General features: G+C 43.2%; 1 protein-coding gene across 1 annotated transcript in view; it reads right to left on the reverse strand.

Annotated features, from left to right (window-relative positions):
* Nucleotides 1-18,730, reverse strand: part of EPC2 (enhancer of polycomb homolog 2) — a 103,876-nt gene that overhangs the window by 27,147 nt on the left and 57,999 nt on the right. Inside the window, exons 7-10 of the mRNA XM_030579777.1 lie at nucleotides 12,388-12,579; nucleotides 11,340-11,429; nucleotides 5,386-5,531; nucleotides 4,930-5,273 (exon numbers count right to left, since the gene is read on the reverse strand). Coding sequence (XP_030435637.1) covers nucleotides 4,930-5,273; nucleotides 5,386-5,531; nucleotides 11,340-11,429; nucleotides 12,388-12,579 — 772 coding nt within the window. The remainder of the gene's footprint in view (nucleotides 1-4,929; nucleotides 5,274-5,385; nucleotides 5,532-11,339; nucleotides 11,430-12,387; nucleotides 12,580-18,730) is intronic.

Genomic DNA, 18,730 nt, shown 5'->3' on the forward strand with positions numbered 1-18,730 from the left:
ATACTTAAGAAAAGGAAAAAAAGAGATCCAGGCAATTATAGATTGGTTAATCTGATCTCAGAAAACTTAAAATAAATTGTGATAGAAAGAATAATTAAATTCATGGAAGTAAATAGAAAAGATGATGTAATGCAACATGGATTTACCAAAGATATATCATTCTTTAAGAAAATAACTTTTTCTAGATAAGGGAAGTGTAGTAGTGCTAATATCCTTGGACTTCAGTAAAGCATTTCACCTGGTAGTTTATGGGAAATTATTAGTTGGGGGCGGAAGAAGAAGAAGATCAGTACAAGAATTTTCAGGGGGATAAGGAACTGGCTAAAGGGGAGAAGGCAATGAAATGTGATGAAAGGTGATCTATCAGACTGGAAGGAGGTTACTAGGGGAGTTGCTCTTGGGATCAATCGTATTTAATATTTTTATTAATGACCTTGGCACAGAAAGTAGGAGCATGCTAATAAAGTTTACCGATACAAAACTGGGAGGCAGCATCAATACAGAGGAGGAATGGAACATTACAGAAGAAGATCTAGTTTACCCTGAAGGCTGGAGTGACAGAAATGGGATGAAATTCAACAGTACAAAGTACAAGTTCATGCACTCAGGGTCTAATAAGAATTTCTGCTAGAAGCTGCAGCGTCATAAGAAAGACACAATGGAGAAGGAGACACACTTGGGTAAGTGGGTCAATCACAGGATGATTCTGAGCCATCTGTGTGATGCAGCTGTGAAAAAGGCAAATGTGATGTTAGGATGCAACAGGTCCAGCATTTCTAGTGGAGACAGAGAAGTGTTAATGCCATTCTACAAGGCACTGATAAAACCTCATTTGGAATACTGTGCACAATTCCAGTTCTCCAGGTTCAAGAAAGTTTAATTCAGCCTGGAACCAATGCAGAGAAGAGCTACTAGGATGATTAAGGGAATGGAAGACGCTGGAGAAGCTTAGCTTGTTTAGTCTAGCAAAAAGAAGAGAGGAGAATATGACTCCTCTCTATAAATACATTAAGGGGGTAATACCAGGGATGGTAAAGAGCGATTGAAGCAAAAGGACAATGTTGATACAACAAATGGATATAAACTGGCCATGAACATATTCATACTGGAAACTAGAAGGTGGTTTCTAATCATCAGTGAGGTGAGGTTTTGGAACAGCCTCCCAATAGGAGTTGTGATGACAAACAAACTTAGTAAGTTTTAAGACCAAGATAGACAAACGTATGAGTATGTCTATATGACTGGGTACCTTGTGGTGGTAGAGGGTGGACTTAGTTGCCCTGGGGCTCACTTCCAGTTTAAATCTTTCAGTAATAAAGCTCATGCTTCATGGTTTTAGCTGGCCCCCTGCAGGGGTCAGAAAGAGGCTCCTCCCCATAATGTATTCTGTTTAAAAATCTCCTTCCTCTGAAGCATCAGTTATGGAAGTGGGAGATTGGACAGGAAGGACCAGGGCTCTGAGGTAGCAGCTAGAATTCTCTCTCTCTCTGGTGGCTGTTTCTTGCTCAAGGTCTAACCGATTGCCATATGTGGAGGCGGACGGAATTTTCCCATATCAGATTGGCAGTGACTTCACTGGGGGACTTTCACCTTCCTCAGCACCATATGGATGCAGGTCACTTGCCAGGATTACATGTGTGTATATCTCACTTAATCATCTCACTGCCATTGCAAGGCTTGGGCACGAATATACCTCTGTCCTTTCTATTCTCAGCCTGTGGCAGGTTATTAGTCTAGTCTAGTGTCCTGTGGGTGGAAATACTTAGGTCTAATTGTGGTTGCTGGGTTTAGTGTGCATGTGCTGGGTGGTGTTGGGGGTCAGACTAGAGGATTTGATCATCCCTTCTGGCTTTAAACTGACTCTGTATCATGTCTGGGCAGATGGGGAAAAAGAAAGGAGATGGAACAAACACATACAGGAAGTCTGACATCAAAAATTTCCTCTGCCAGTAGGGATCAAGATGGCTTTGTCCAGGCTGATTTCTGAGATCACCTTCAGGAACACTGGGGTGGAGGGGAGGGAAGATCGGTAGACCACTGTAGCAGGAAGGTGTCTGGAAAGGAGTCTGAGCTAATACGCTCCCTGGAGCAGAAGTTTGGGCACTTGGTGTTGCTCTCTGCAATGAACAGATCTATTGTGGGAGTTCCCCACTGGTGCAATACAATAGACATCTGCACTGATCATTCACAGTTGGTTACTGTATGCCTGCTTAAGAAATCCACTAGATTGTAACTGGTTCCAGGAAAGTGTAAATCCAGAGGAGTTATCCAGTGACACCAGGTCCACAGCCTGATGACCTCCTGGTAGAGGGGTTATGACCAAGCACTCCTATCTTGTTTATATAATGCACTGTTGATGCATTGCCTGTCAAAATCTGTGCTATGCAAGTTGAGAGCCACAAACCAAATCCTGATCTTGAAGACATGAAAAGATGAGAGGCAAGCGTTACCACCTTGAACCTAAGATGGCGTAAGTACTTGCTGAGTCTTCTCAGATCTAGGATAGGACAAAGAGCCCCCTTTTCTTCTTCAGGATTAAGAAACTCCAGGAATACAGACCTCTTCCCCTGAATTCTAGTGGCACCTCCTCCATGGGTCCTAGGCAAAGCAACAAAGCCACCTCTACTTTTTACAGGCTCTTGGGCAAAAGGTCCCTGATAGGGGAAGGAGGGTGGATCCAGGTAAAAAGTAGAATTGGATGGGTAGCCATGGGCAGTGATCTCTAACATCCATCTGTCCAACTTCATGGCAGGCCACACCCATGGAGTGAGGTGGCTGCTGAAGTTCATGCTCTCTGGACTAGATGTGATGTAGCTCCCAAACATCCTGTCAAATTTTCTGAAATGCTGTAGAAGCACAATGCATTGCCAAGGCATGGTACTCAAGTTGCCAGGAATGACAGGCTGGCACTTGTTGTCTTGATAGGGGTTGAGGATGATACAGCTTATGATACAGGGTTGGGATGTAAAACCCAGGGAATGCAGGATGGCCTCTGAGTCTCTGAACAAGTGCAAAGCACTGTCCATTCACTCATTAAGTAGTTCCATGCCCTTAAAAGGTAAGTCCTTGATTGTGACCTGAATCTCCCTAGGGACGCCCAATGCTTTGAGCCAAGATTCTCTGCTCATCATCATAGCTGTGACCATAGATCTGACTGTGGTGTTGACAACATCCACAGAAACCTGTATGGCCATCTTGGTTAGCAACTGGTGAGCCTCTCTCAGTTGTCACGTGGGAGTTTTGAGAGAAAGGGTGTTGCTCTATCCCTGGTCAAAAAGTCATATCTGGACAGTACGGACTGGCAATTTGCCACTCACATTTGTAATGAGGCAGATTCTTCTCCATGATGCCATGTCCTTGCTTGGCTTCGTCTTCTCCGCTCTTGTCTTTGATGTCACCTATCTGCTAGACAGTGTGTCGGGTGAAGCTAACTTGTTATCTCCTCTGGGTTTGAAGAGACCCCTATATGTTGCTCCAGAAGATGAAGTTTCAATTGGGTGTCTCATAACTTACATATTCTTGCAGAAAATGGTAGGCACACCAACATACGGGATTCTCCTTAACAGAAGATGTACCTATGGGTGTCTATCTTTCAGTGGAAAACAGTCCATCATAAGACAAGCAGGGCTTGAAGCCACCGTTTTCAAATCTGCCATGTTGAGGAGCCCAGTACAAGAGTGTGTGTGCAGGCAGGATCTGTTCATCAATAGTCAGCACAGATGGGTAAGTTATTATTCATGGTGGTCATATGTAAGTGAATCAAAAGAGTACTGAAAATTTTTTGAAGAATTTAAGATAATTTAGCCCAAGTTAAAAACTAGTAGGTCAGACGCTCACCATATTCTGTCTTGCTGTCACTGGCAACAAGACAGAACTGAGAGAGGGTCAGAGTTGCCCCACCCTTTATGCTGCCCTTGTAAGGTAGCACAAGGAGGCACAGGACACTTGCGCAGCTCTGACAGATTCTGTTATTCAAATGACTCCAAGCACATGTGCTTGAGATGCATTGGCACCTACATAGAAGGATCTGGATGACAACTCAAAAAACTAAGTTACATCTAGGTACTGGATGCCATTTATACATGTTAAAGTTTGGGGGGGAGCGGGAGAATTTAAAATAGAAGAAAGAATTCCTAAATAGTCAATAATTGCACACAAAATGTCCATCAAAGACTACTTCACCAAAGTTAGTTAAACAAAATGGTGACCTCCACAGAAGCCATAAACAAACTGTCACTTCATGGGATGAAAATAATGCATCTGTTACTCATGACTATCATCAAGATACCACTGACAACTCTTCTCCTGTAGCTAATGAGTGACAGTCACACTGTGGTACATGTAGATACCTTGTACGTCAAGAACTGGTTATTCCCTCAGACAGAATCTTCCCACTACACATATACATTAAAGGAGTCAATACACACAAAAATACTTATTGCACTGCTATTACAACACCAATGCTTTATATCAACATAATCTTGCTGTTTTCTCTCTGTTTCAGCAGGATATGAAAGCTAAATGAATAAGCCCTTTAAAATAAATGCTGCTTTGCACTTACAAGAAATATTTTTCCTTCCTTACACAGTGGTTCAGCTAACAAGATACGTTCAAAACTCTCAATCTCAGCAACTGGAGGCGCAGCACAGCAGCACTGAAACACAGGTAATTCCTGACTTTTTGATTCATGAATACCCAAATCTGCATTATCTAACACATTATCTAGCCTTTATCTACCCAAATTTTTTTTACAGAAACTTGAAGTTGGTTTTTGTGAAGATTTTGTGCATCTCAAACCTTCAAAATAACTAGTTTTTACCTGTACTTGTTTGGTCACATATCCCGACTGATGACGTTGTCAGCCCAATCCCAGGGATAACACAGGAGATGTAAATGTCAAGTTCCACAACAATTCAAATCCTTGCCTACCTGATATGCCATTCTTGCTGGTGTTCAATAAAGCTACAGATGCTGCAGAAACTCTTTTATTATTCACAGTCTGCCCTGGTTTCCTTGAGGTACATTCTTCACTATCACTGTCCTGTAAATTTAGTAGCCTTGGCTGGAAACACTGCAGTCGACATGATCTGATATTGCTTAATATTTCAGAAAGGGACAGTCTGTTTTCACAATGTTTATTGGAAGCATTGGTCCGTGAGAAATTAGAAGAAAAGTCTACAGTTTGGGAAGAGCTTGAAAAACTATTTAGCATTTCGGGGTCTATCTGTTTCAGGACAGGATCGTGTTCTGTAGATATTCGGTCCATTATAACCCTGATTTAAAAAGAAAAACAAAAAACCATTTAATAGACATTAGTTATGTGATCTCTATTTAAAGGATGGGAAGGTTAAAAGGGCCAAAATAATCAAAGCAATACCACTCTACCTTCCTCCTCTGCCAATTCGTCTTCTTGCAAATCCTATGCATCTTCTTGGGACCGTAAGGGTTGTGAGGCAATGCCTGTACCTCAGCTTGTCCAATTCTGCCAGTTCCGAATTCTCACATGAATAATTAGTTTGGTCCAAACGAGGCTGTGGAAGAGAAGAAAATTCAATTTCGCACAAACTTATGGCATATGTTTGGGTCAAGAAAACTATGAATGTATAATACCATTTCTTATAAGTATTATACAACACTACCTATGGCTGAAACAGGGCGGAATGCTCTCAGTATAACTGGGTTCAAAAAAGAACTAGGTAAGTTCATGGAGAACAGGTTCATCAATCACTATTAGCCAAGATAGTCAGGGATGCAACTCCATACTCGGGGTGACCTTAAACCTCTGACTGCCAGAAGCTGGAAGACAGGGCTGGATCATTTCATAATTGTCTTGTTCAGTACATTCCCCCTGAAACTCTAGTACAGGCCACTGTCAGAGACAGGATACTGGGTAAGATGAACCATGTTCTGACCCACTTTGTCAACTCTTGGGTTTTCAAACTAGTAAAAGTTCAGATCAGAAAACTAAGGGGTCAGACAACTCTGCAACAAGGAGGTGGCAATTTTGGGAGGGGGTTTGTGCCATAATATATCCTCTTTCTTGATTGCACCAGAAAAAAAAAGCACCATCAAAAATCATTAATTTTGCTTTGGAAGAGCGGAGGAGGAGGAAGCTGCAGCTAAATCTCTAGGGCTGAGTGGATCTAATGACTACATTAGTGGCCAAGCAAGGATGGCACTTGCTGCCAGCACTCAGAAAATGCAGCAAAATTGAAGAACAAACTAGGGAACCGGAGCTGGATGCAAATATACAATCCAACAGCCTGATCATTTTTAAGTATCTGCAAAGTAGAAGAGCACTAGAGTAACAACATCTGATAACCCGAAGGAACCTGGAAATCACTCAGATACACCTGAGGCTACAGAATCATAAGATGCACTTAAGAAAACCTATGGGAGAATAAGAGGAACAAATACAGAAAGCTTCATGACCTACAGTGTCCAAAGAAGGAACCAAGTCACTTGGGAGACGGCTGGGATACTTGCAGACAAGATAGCACATCTGATCTGCTTAGTTGAGACCAAAGATCCTCCAGCAGACTTTTACGGAGTACATATTCTACATTCTGGATATTGTATAAAAACTTTTTTATCCTCTGCACCAATCAACCTAGTTCATTACAGGGAAGTTAACGTAATTTAAAATGATGTTTTTTTAATTAAATATGATGTCTTTTAAATACTTGTATTTTAAGATAAAGCTTACAAAAAGGATTGTGAGTCACTACCCAGCCTCTTATGTCTCAGTGCGGCAAGCAAAGAGAATGGATCACTCTGAAGGTATGGGGGCGGCTTGCCTGTGGGTTCCTCTGCAGTAGACACCTCACCAACCTCACCTCACCTCACCGTTTGGTGCATTATCTCAATGACACTGGATCTAAGATATGGCACTACAGGGTTAGTCTCAATCCTGTTCCACTATATGCATCCATGGCTGAATTTGACAGTGTTAAGCATCTACAGCTACCACTGATTTCAAAAAGGAGTTTAGGTGATCAACACTTATGACCAATGAAGCTATCAGTGTCAGGTAAACTGAGAGGATTAAAAATCTCTCCCACTGCCACAGTTTCAAAACCAAGACATCTGTCTCAAGATCCAAGGATTGAGTCAGCCAGTTTCCAAATCACACTGACCTCACATTTCCCCTCTGTGATGCAGCAGTGTGTGCACAGAGCAGGAAGACAAGTGCAAAAAAATTCAGAGTAAAGTTGACTTCTTAAGATTTACAAAAGCATACAGAGCTTATGTAAAATAAAAGCTTTCATATGTTAAGGCTCAGGTTTTTCTTTTCTCGATATTTCAAACTGTCATAAACAGATAGCTAAGGGTTAATGTCTCTTTCACCTGGAAAGAAGTAACCTGAAACACCTAACCAGAGGACCAATCAGGAAACAAAACTTTTTCAAATCTGGGTGGAGGGAAGTTTGTGTGCGAGTCCTTTGTTCTTTGGTCTTGTGCCTGTCTCTCTCTCGGCTATGAGAGGATTTCTGTCTCTTGCTTTCTAATCTTCTGTTTCCAAGTTGTAAGTACAAATATAGTAAGGCAGTAAGGTTTCTATTGTTTTCTTTTGTTTTTACATGGGTATAGTTGCTGGAATGTTTTGAATTGTATTCTTTTTGAATAAGGCTGTTTATTCATATTTCTTTTAAGCAAATGACCCTGTATTTGTCACCTTAATACAGAGAGACCATTTTTATGTATTTTTCTTTCTTCTTATAAAGCTTTCTTTTTAAGACCTGTTGGAGTTTTTCTTTAGTGGGAAACTCCAGGGAATTGAGTCTGTGCCCACCAGGGAATTGGTGGGAGGAAGAAGTCAAGGGGAAATCTGTGTGTGTTAGATTTACTAGCCTGACTTTGCATTCCCTCTGGGTGAAGAGGGAAGTGCTTGTGTTTCCAGGACTGGAAATAGGAGAGGGTGGAGTCCCTCTGTTTAGATTCACGGAGCTTGCTTCTGTGTATCTCTCCAGGAACCCAGGGAGAGAACACCTAGAGGAGGGAAGAGAAATGGTTTATTCCCCTTTGTTGTGAGACTCAAGGGATTTGGGTCTTGGGGTCCCCAGGGAAGGTTTTTGGGGGGACCAGAGTTCCCCAAAACACACTAATTTTTTGGGTGGTGGTAGCTTTACCAGGTCCAAGCTGGTAACTAAGCTTGGAGGTTTTCATGCTAACCCCCATATTTTGGATGCTAAGGTCCAAATCTGGGACTAGGTTATGACATGGTGGAAGCGGTGGGATAGATAAAATCCAAAAGCCAGTAGGAATATTATATTTTTCTTTTCTCTGCTAGGGGCTTTTAAGCAGAGAGAAACAGTTTGGTTTTAAAGGGAACCAGAGAGAATTTTTTTTTCTCTTTCTCTGCTCTCTCTTGCAGTTTCTGGCTTGCATATTAAGCAAGCAACCATTAAGTAACTATTACGGGTCTTTTGTCACACAATAGCACTCCCATTAGGAGTCAAATACCAGCACTATACACATGCAAATAAAGTGGTTTTTCTGGTTTACTTTACATTGAAAAGATTAGCTAGAGGCAGAAAGGGAAAAAGGCACTGTTGCTAGGCAGACCCCAGGAGGCAACAGAGAACCTGCAGTTCAGAAGATAAACACCGGAGGGCACCCCAACACAAGAAAACAGGAACCATGCCTAACGACATCAAAGACGCCGAGCACAGGCGAGATATGGAAAAAAAACTACAAGAGATGGAGCTAAGGGAAAGAAAAAAAGAGGCTACCCACAGGAGAGAGCTGGAACTCCTGAGGGAAACCCACCGACAGGCCATTGAATTAGAAAAGGCTAAGCAACAAAAACCAGCCAATCCTAACAACCCTTTGCCAATTATGGTTCCACATCACAGGAAATTTCCCACCTACAAGGCAGCTGATGACACTGAGGCCTTCTTGGAAAATTTTAAAAGAGCCTGTCTTGGGTACAGCATCCCTGAAAACCAGTACATGGTAGAATTGAGACCACAGCTCAGTGGACCTTTAGCAGAGGTGGCAGCTGAAATGCCTAAGGAGAACATAAACGACTATAAACTTTTTCAAACTAAGGCCAGATACAGAATGGGGATAACCCCGGATCATGCCCGTCGGCGTTTCAGAACCCAAAAGTGGAAACCAGATGTGTCATTTCCCAAACACGCCTACTACGTTGCAAAAAACTATGAGGCCTGGATATCAGGACACAATGTTAAATCCTTGGAAGAACTGCACCTCCTCATACAAATGGAGCAGTTCTTGGATGGTGTTCCTCAGGACATAACACGGTACATACAAGATGGAAAACCCAAAAATCTCACCGAGGCGGGGGAGATTGGAGCCAGATGGATGGAAGTGGCAGAAAGCAAGAAAGCTACTGTCAAGGGGAACGAATACCCCAGAGGGCACACCGACCATAAACCCTACAACCGAGGACAGCCAAAGACCCCACATACAACCCAAGTAAAGCCACAGACGCCCTATTCTTCCACCTCACCAGTCTCCAGTAACTCACCTCGACCCAGTGACCCATCAGATGGAAGATGCTTTAAGTGTAATGAACTGGGACATATCAAGGCCAACTGCCCAAAGACCACCAACCGAGTGCAGTTCATTACACCTTCATCACACCAAAGATACCCAGGCCCAGATGGCCCTCAAATACCCTTGCAGCGAAGGGAAAATTTGAGAGTGGGCGCAAAGACACAAACCAATAAAGGAATAACAAAAACTGTATTATCTTACTAAAATCCAGACTATCTAGAAAATCACAGAAGTATGCTTTGATAAAACATATGCTATACAAAACAAGGGAATTTCTGAAGGCAAAAAAGAATTTCAGGACCTGAAAAAAATATGTATTTTAGCAGAAGCTTCTTTAGTTTGTGCTGATGAGTATTTTAAATTCTAATTATGTCACTTATTTCTTCTTCTCCCATCCCTACACTATTGAGGAGGTATTGCAACACTTATGGTTGGACGTTTTGCTAAACTGCTTCAAGTTTGAAGGCTGAAGCACCACCTGTGTCTGCGACATTATACTACACCTTCAAAGAATTTTGTACTCTTCTTTAAGAATCTGGATGATCTGAAAGGATATTCACTTGCAGCAAAATGTATTACTACTTAGTGAAACAAGAATGTACAAAAAGCATTTTTATAAACATATAAACATGAGTAAGTGTCTTTCTTTGGATGATAATTTTTCTGATGAATTCACTTCATTTTTTTAAATAGTCTCTTACAGCTCATTTGATATGGGCCCCCCGAGGATGGGGAGAGAAAGACTGTCATCTAAGCTTGCCCAGTTACTGGATCATTCTGCGTGATCAAGAATTTGAGGCATAGTAATCTTCCTAAGTAAATTATCTGGTGCCTGAACTGAGCCAATTTTCACACACAGTTTATTCTAAACAGTTAAGAGATCTTTTACATGAAGTTTTTGATACTTCCATTTAGAACGTACACCAAAGACCTTTCAAAGGTAGTCTAGTTGCCATTTGTATTTTAAAATTAAATTATTTCAAGCAAAAAAAAAAAAGAGCATAATTGATGAAACTGCACATACAGATTTTAGATTAGTGTTCAAGAAAGACCTCTGGTATAAGGGCAAAGTACTCTAATTTAAGTACTCACTAATCTATTTAAGCAGCATCTTGTTATAAAAAATAAATCTCTATTAACCCTAAGTTCTTTGACTCAAGAAGTATATTTATATAGCAGTTACAACAAATATCAACATTCTTTTTAGTAACTTCTGCATTTTACACTTAGATGACTCTACATGGTTTCAGTTTAAATCTCTTTATTGTCCTAAATATTAATAGATCTAGCCCACCGTTTCTTGGGGCTTGTCTACACAAAAACATTTACTTGGCATTTGAAACAGGTCTAGACCAAAGCACATTAACTATCAGTGCACATCAGCAGGGTCCACATGGACAGTTAGAACACAGCAGGAGACTATAAGATAGATTCACATCCCACCTTGTTTGTGCAGACAAGCACTGAATTACATGTGCTATCATATTGCATATCCAGTTTTCTGCGCCACCTCAGAACTCTTGTTATTTGTGCCAGAACGTGAAGGCTGAGAGGAAAAAGGAGCTGGAAGAACTAGAAAAGCAGTACTCCCTGTTTCCTAGCAGTGATGGTTGATCTGATTAGCTGGAAGTGCTATAGATTATCTTGAAGCACTCACTGAATATACAGTAAGAAAAGAGGAAGAAAGATGTGGAAGAAAAATAAGCCCAAAATGAAAGGTTGTTGTAAAGATTTGCTTTGGATTGAACAAACAGCCTAATTCCTTAACATTAGCTTGCTGTCAGTACGCTATTAAAAACAGCAACAAAAATTCTTACAGCATAATACTGGCATCCTGCTCTTCTTCTGAAAGCGCAAGGTCCATCGGGATCATTTTCTTCTTCAGGTTCCGATACTGGTGAGGGTACCTAAAGCACAAGCAAATTCACTCTCTATAATCATACTATCCACAATTTAGAGATACTTCACAGCCTCTTTAAAGCCACTAATAATTCAATATAGATCATAAGCAATTAACTTTTTGACAGTATACTGAGTAATGCTACTCTGCATTTATGTAGTGCTTTGTATTCAGAGATTTTCAAATAGCTTACAAAGATGGACAAAATTTAACTTTTTTTTGGTGGGGGGAGGAAATGAAGCACAGAAAAGTAAAGTAACATCCAAGGTCATACAATAAATCAGTGGGAGAATCAGCAATAAAACCAGATCTCTTGACTCCCAGTTTTGTGCTTAGTTCACTGAACCACAGCTGTCAAAACTGCCATCTCAAGTTATCTATTTAACAATTAAAATTGAGAAAAACATATCAGAAATATCAAGAAAAAAATCTAGGACTGATGAGAAAGCATTTCCAAAATAGTTTATAATATGCTATTTTGGTAGCAGCATTTGTCAGAAAAATAGATGATGGAAGACGGTCCTCTAAAATGCAGGTGTACAAACATCTACATCGATTTCACTAAAATGCAGTGTATTTGAGATAAAAACTTGATGGCCACATAAGGAATTCACATACTTGGCATTTATACAGCTTTTCTTCAATGGATCTCAGAGCTCTTTAGAAAGTTGGGTAAGTATTATTAACCCATTTTATGAACAGTGTCAGGAATATAAACTCTATCTACCTCCCAGCCCCCCCCTCTAATTTCTAAGCCCCTCTATCTTAGTAAAAATAACAGAACCAACCTCAATTATTTTACATGACTTTGCTATAAGCATTTGTCTCAACCCAACTATTCAACATCTCTTATCAGGAGAACCAAATACCCACTTTTGAGGTTAGATCAACTCAACTCAAGTCAATTTTTATTTTTTTCCCCACTTATAAGTAACTACTTGTATTTTATTTTAATTAAAAATTACCTGTGGGAATTCGTCTTCATCTGAACTGTGGAAGTCATACTGTTTAATGTCACTCTTACTGATAACAGGCAACGGCTCAGTAGTGGGCTGCTGAGGAGTTATTACACTCTCTATTTTAGGCTTCTTTGGATACTTCTTCTTTTGACGGACAACGTCTGACATGTCTTCCTTTAGAGATGGGTGGTGAGGATGCTGTTTGTAAAGAAGGGTTTTTTGGACAAGAGAAAGAAAACGTAATATTCTTTAATTCATTAAAACTTCTCCGCTCTTTTCCTGAAACATACATTTGGGAAGCCATTATTGTTTGCAATCTCAGAGCTAAACAAAAGGACCACTGAAATATCTTTTATATTGAACACATCTCTTTTTTAGACTACAGAGGGTGTTGTGGTTTTTTGGACCAATCAATTCAATATCCTGTAGCTGAAAATCCCATTCTGGTTATTTTCAAAACTCAGTTTCCTAAGTCACAAGACATGCAATTCTCTTAAATGTTTTAAATTTGCTTGGGCTATGGAATGAAGAACGATGATTTGGGTTTATTCCATTTATTTCTCATTTCATCACTTTTCATTTTGTTTAGAATCCTGTGCTAATGGTTATAGACTCATAGACTTTAGGACTGGAAGGGACCTCGAGAGGTCATCGAGTCCAGTCCCCTGCCCTCATGGCAGGACCAAATACTGTCTAGACCATCCCCAATAGACATTTATCTAACCTACTCTTAAATAGCTCCAGAGATGGAGATTCCACAACTTCCCTAGGCAATCTATTCCAGTGTTTAACTACACCTGACAGTTAGGAACTTTTTCCTAATGTCCAACCTAAATCTCCCTTGCTGCAGTTTAAGCCCATTGCTTCTTGTTCTATCATTGGAGGCTAAGGTGAACAAGTTTTCTCCCTCCTCCTGATGACACCCTTTTAGATACCTGAAATATTACCATTTCATCCTAGTAGTTTACTTCAGCAAGATTAATCTACAGTATGAAGCCTGATCAGAATTAAATAAAAAACTTTATTCAAGAACAAATGCTTATAGCAACAGTTAAACCTCAGAACTCTCAAGATATTTTAAAACTTTAACCAATACTTATCCTCACTCTCTACCTTTCTGTTACAAGACAGACACAGTTTGGTCGCTGAGGAAACTTAAAGTTTTTCTAAGAATTTAACTTGTCAGCATCAGTGTTGGATTGTAGCTAATGCAAACAATGGAAGTAATTTTAATAACTGATACAATGTACAATGGATAGGTATTTTGAAATTTGGTCACTCCTTCTAAAACGCTCAGGAGGGCTCTCTAGCTAGAAAAACAGAATTATTAGCCAGGATCTTTGAATAATTAACCTGATCCTACGCAAGTAAAAGATGTACTATGTTTATGGTTTTACTGTAACTTTGCCTTAATTAAAAAAACTAACAAAACACACACACAGTACAAGGTAAGGAGGCCTTGTAACAGAATAAAGGTAACTGCCTGCAACTAACTTAACTATCCAGTAGATGTCACTAGTGTTAAATAAAAACACTAATTCATAGTCATAATACTATAAAATCATATTTTGGACTCAATCTAGGAAGCAAAAGGGCAAACAATTTAGGAATATCATATAATACATTCCTGCAATATGCTTTTGTCAATTCAATTTTTAAATGCTGTTTCATTATTATAAAATTGAAGTGTGTCCATGACCTATATACTTTTACAAAAAGACGGTTACTCACCTTTGTAACTGTTGTCCTTTGAGATGTGTTGCTCATATCCATTCCAACTAGGTGTGCGTACACCACATGCACGTTCGTCGGAAGATTTTTACCCTAGCAACACTCAGTGGGTCGGCTGGGTCGCCCTCTGGAGTGGCACTGTTATGGCGCCGGATATATACTCCTGCCGACCCAACGGCCCTTCAGTCCCTTCTTGCCGGTTACTCCGACAGAGGTGAAGGAGGGCGGGTTTGGAATGGATATGAGCAACACATCTCGAAGAACAACAGTTACAAAGGTGAGTAACTGTCTTTTCTTCTTCGAGTGCTTGCTCATATTGATTCCAATTAGGTGATTCCCAAGCCCTACCTACGCGGTGGGGTAGGAGCAAGATGTTGCAGAATGCAAAACTGCTGAGCCAAATGCTGCATCATCTCTGGACTGTTGAACCAATGCGTAATGTGAGACAAAAGTGTGAATCGATGACCAGGTAAGCTGCCCGACATATTTCCTGGATGGGAACATGGGCCAGGAAGGCGGCAGATGAAGCTTGAGCCCGAGTAGAATGGGCGGTGAGGTGGCTAGCCGGAACATGAGCCAAATCATAGCATGTACGGATGCAGGATGTTACCCAAGATGAAATTCGTTGGGATGAGACCAATAGGCCTTTCATCCGGTCTGCCACAGCTACAAAGAGCTGAGGTGACCTTCGGAAGGGTTTTGTTCTCTCGATATAAAAGGCGAGAGCCCTGCGAACGTCTAGGGTGTGCAGCTGTTGTTCCCGACACGATGGGTGCGGCTTCGGGAAAAAAGACTGGGAGGAAGATGTCTTGATTGACATGAAAGGCGGACACCACCTTAGGGAGGAAGGAGGGGCATGGTCGCAACTGTACCTTGTCCTTATGGAATACCATATATGGGGGGTCCGCTGTCAAGGCCCGAAGCTCAGATACTCGTCTTGCTGAAGTAATAGCAATGAGGAAGGCTGTCTTCCAGGAAGGTACAGCAGCGAGCAGGTGGCCACTGGTGCGAAAGGAGCACCCATAAGCTTGGCTAGCACCAGGCTGAGATCCCAGGTAGGGGTCAGGCGTCTGACTTGAGGGTACAAACATTCCAATCCCTTGAGAACCTTGAAACTATGGGGTGAGAGAAGATTGATCGGCCATTTTCCCCTGGATGGAAGGCGGAGATGGCTGCCAGATGCACCTTTATGGAAGAGACCGCTAGGCCCTGTTCTTTCAGGGACCAGAGGTAGTCCACGACAGTAGGAACAGACACCTGCCTGGGGACTGAGTTACGCTGAGCGCACCAGCAGGAGAAACGCTTCCACTTGGCCAGATATGTCATCCTAGTGGAAGACTTCCTACTGCCCAAGAGCACCTGTTGGACCGAGGCAGAGCAACAGAACTCAGACTGGCTCAACCACGCAAGCATGCTGTGAGGTGAAGAGATTGCAGGTCCAGATGGTGAAGCCTGCCGAAGTCCTGTGTTATGAGATCCGGCCAGAGTGGCAGGGGAATCGGGTCTGCCACTGAGAGGTCGAACAACATGGTGTACCAGTGCTGCCTTGGCCACGCTGAAGCAATCAGGATCAGGTGGGTGCTGTCCCTGCGGAGCTTGAGTAAGACTCTGTGGACGAGCAGAAATGGTGGGAAGGCATAGAGTAGGTACCTCTTCCATGGGACCAGGAATGCGTCAGAGAGCGCCCGGGGAGCGTCCCTGGAAGGAGCAGAACACCTGGTATTTCCTGTTCTCTCAGGAGGCAAAGAGGTCTATGTGGGGAAACCCTCACTTCCGGAAAACAGAATGGATGACGTCCGGACAAATCGACCACTCGTGAGACAGGAAGGATCTGCTGAGGTGATCCGCCAGAGTGTTCTGGACTCCTGGGAGAAAAGACGCTACCAAATCGATCAAGTGGGCTATGCAAAAGTCCCAGAGGCGAATGGCTTCTTGACAAAGAAGGGAGAAGTGTGCTCCACCCTGCTTGTTTATGTAAAACATGGCCGTTGTGTGGTCCGTGAACACAGATACACAATGGCCTTGGAGATGGTCTCGAAACACCTGGCATGCTAGATGGACCAGTCTCAGCTCCCGCACATTGATGTGCGGGGCCAGCTCTTGAGGCAACCAGAGGCCTTGAGTGTGAAGGCCCTCGAGGTGGGTACCCCAACCCAGAGATGGTGCGTCCGTGGTTAGGGCCATCAAGGCTTGTGGTGGCTGGAATGGCATCCCTGCACAGACTAGAGTGGGGTTTAGCCACCGGGTTAGGGGGCCCAGAACCTCCTGGGGAATAGTGAGCACCGAGTCCAGGCTGTCTCTGCGTGGTTGGTATACTGAAGCAAGCCAGGTTTGAAAGGGATGAGGAGGCGTAGCCTTGCGTGCTTGGTCACGAAGGTGCAGGAGGCCATGTGACCTACTAGGCTGAGGCAGGTGAGCACCAACGTTGTCGGGAAGGTTTGAAGACCTCGAATAATTGAAGGCATTGCTTGAAAATGCGACTGCGGGAGGCAGGCTCTGGCCAGATTGGTGTGCAGAACCACTCCTATGAAGTCTATTCTCTGTGTGGGTGTCAGAGTAGACTTCTCTGTATTGATCATCAGGCCTAGACTCCCGAAGAGATCTTTGACGATGCACAGGTGCTGCAACATTTGCGACTGGGAAGTCCCTCGAATGAGCCAATCGTTGAGATACGTGTAGACGTGTACCCGACGATGCCGGAGGGAGGCAGCGACTACAGCCATGCATTTTGTGAACACACGTGGAGCTGTAGAAAGGTCAAACGGAAGTACAGTGAACTGAAAGTGTTGATGGTTGACCACAAAATGGAGGTACCGTCTGTGCTGTGGGTAAACTGTGATATGGAAATACGCATCCTTCATATTGAGGGCAGCATACCAGTCTCCTGGATCCAGGGACGGGATAATTGTCCCCAGGGTTACCATGCAGAACTTCAGCTTTATCATGAATTTGTTGAGCTCTTGCAGGTCTAGGATCGGTCGTAGACCTCCCTTTGCCTTGGGGATTAGGAAGTACCGGGAATAAAACTCCTCGCCCCTCATGTCTTTTGACACCTCCTCTATGGCTCCCATGGCTAGGAGCGACTGGACCTCTTGTAAGAGGAATTGCTCGTGAGAGGGTCCTTGAAGAGGTACGGGGAGGGAGGGTGGGAAGGCAAGGCTGAAACAAACTGGAAGTAGTATCCCACTTCCACCGTGCGCAGGACCCAACGATCTGAAGTTAGCTGGGACCAAGCAGGGAGGAATTGTGAGAGGCGGTTGAAAAAGGAAGGAGAATGATCCGGTACAGCAACTGGTGGGCTGCCCTCAAGCGTCCCATCAAAAGTTCTGCTTGGGCCCCGCTGGTTGTTTAGGGGGTGCCTAATTTTGACCTCCTTGAGAGTCAGACTGTCTCCAACAATTCCCTCTACCACGCCTTCTGCTAAAGTCCTGACGTGGCCTAGGCAGGGCATTACGGCAGTGTGGCTGGGGCCAGAAGGTCCTGCGTTGGGTCACTGGCGTGTGCATACCCAGTGAGCACATTATAACGCGATTGTCCTTCAGACTTTGCAATCTGGGGTCAGTTTTATCTGAGAACAGGCCCTGGCCTTCGAAGGGCAAATCCTGAACAGTTTGTTGTAATTCAGGGGGAAGGCCTGATACCTGGAGCCAGGAGATACGCCTCATCATCACTCCTGACGCCAGAGTTCTGGCTGCAGAGTCCGCTGCATCCAGAGAGGCTTGGAGTGAGGTTCTTGCTACCTTTTTACCTCTTCAAGTAGGGCCGTAAATTCTTTACGGAGCTTCTTCCCCAGGAATCCCGTCAACTTCCCCATGACTCAGACATGCATCTGAGAAAGTGGGTATTCACCCACGAAAGCTCATGCTCCAAAACGTCTGTTAGTCTATAAGGTGCCACATGATTCTTTGCTGCTTTTACAGATCCAGACTAACACGGCTACCCTCTGATACTTAACTTCCCCAAGGACAACCATGTATTAAAGTTATATCTACTTAGGAGGGTTTGTTGGTTTGCCACCCTAGGTTGGAGGCCCCCCGGCCGAGTATATTTTGAGACCTAGGAGGTCCATGCGTCTAGCCTACTTTGACTTAGGATCCAGGGCTTGCTGGCTATGACGCTCGCTCTCGTTCACCGATTGCACCACTGAAGAGCAAGGAGGTGGGTGAATGTAGAGATATTCATAACCCTTTGAGGGGACCATATATTTTCTCTCTACTCCCCTTGCTGTAGGTAGAATAGAGGCTGAAGATTGCCAAATGGTATCCGCATTAGCCTGTATGGTGCGGATAAATGGAAGAGCCACTCTAGTAGGTGCATCAGCCGATAGAATGTCCATGACAGGGTCCTCTATTTCAGGGACCTCCTCCACCTGTAAGTTCATATTCTGAGCCACTCGTCTCAAAAGGTCTTGATGGGCCCTGAGATCAATTGGTGGAAGGCCTGAGGAGGATGTTCCCGCCACCGTCTCATCAGGCGAAGAGGAGGAGGAGAGGCCCAGGACCAGGGGGTCCTGTGGGGGCTCCTGCACTTGAGGAGTGACATCTGTGTCAGGTGGAACCTGGGTGTCTGCAGATTGTATTGGAGCCTCATCCATGCCCGTAAGTGGAGGGGCGGGGGG

Source organism: Gopherus evgoodei, chromosome 11 (genome assembly GCF_007399415.2).
Source record: "Gopherus evgoodei ecotype Sinaloan lineage chromosome 11, rGopEvg1_v1.p, whole genome shotgun sequence".
Classification (NCBI taxonomy): domain Eukaryota; kingdom Metazoa; phylum Chordata; order Testudines; family Testudinidae; genus Gopherus; species Gopherus evgoodei.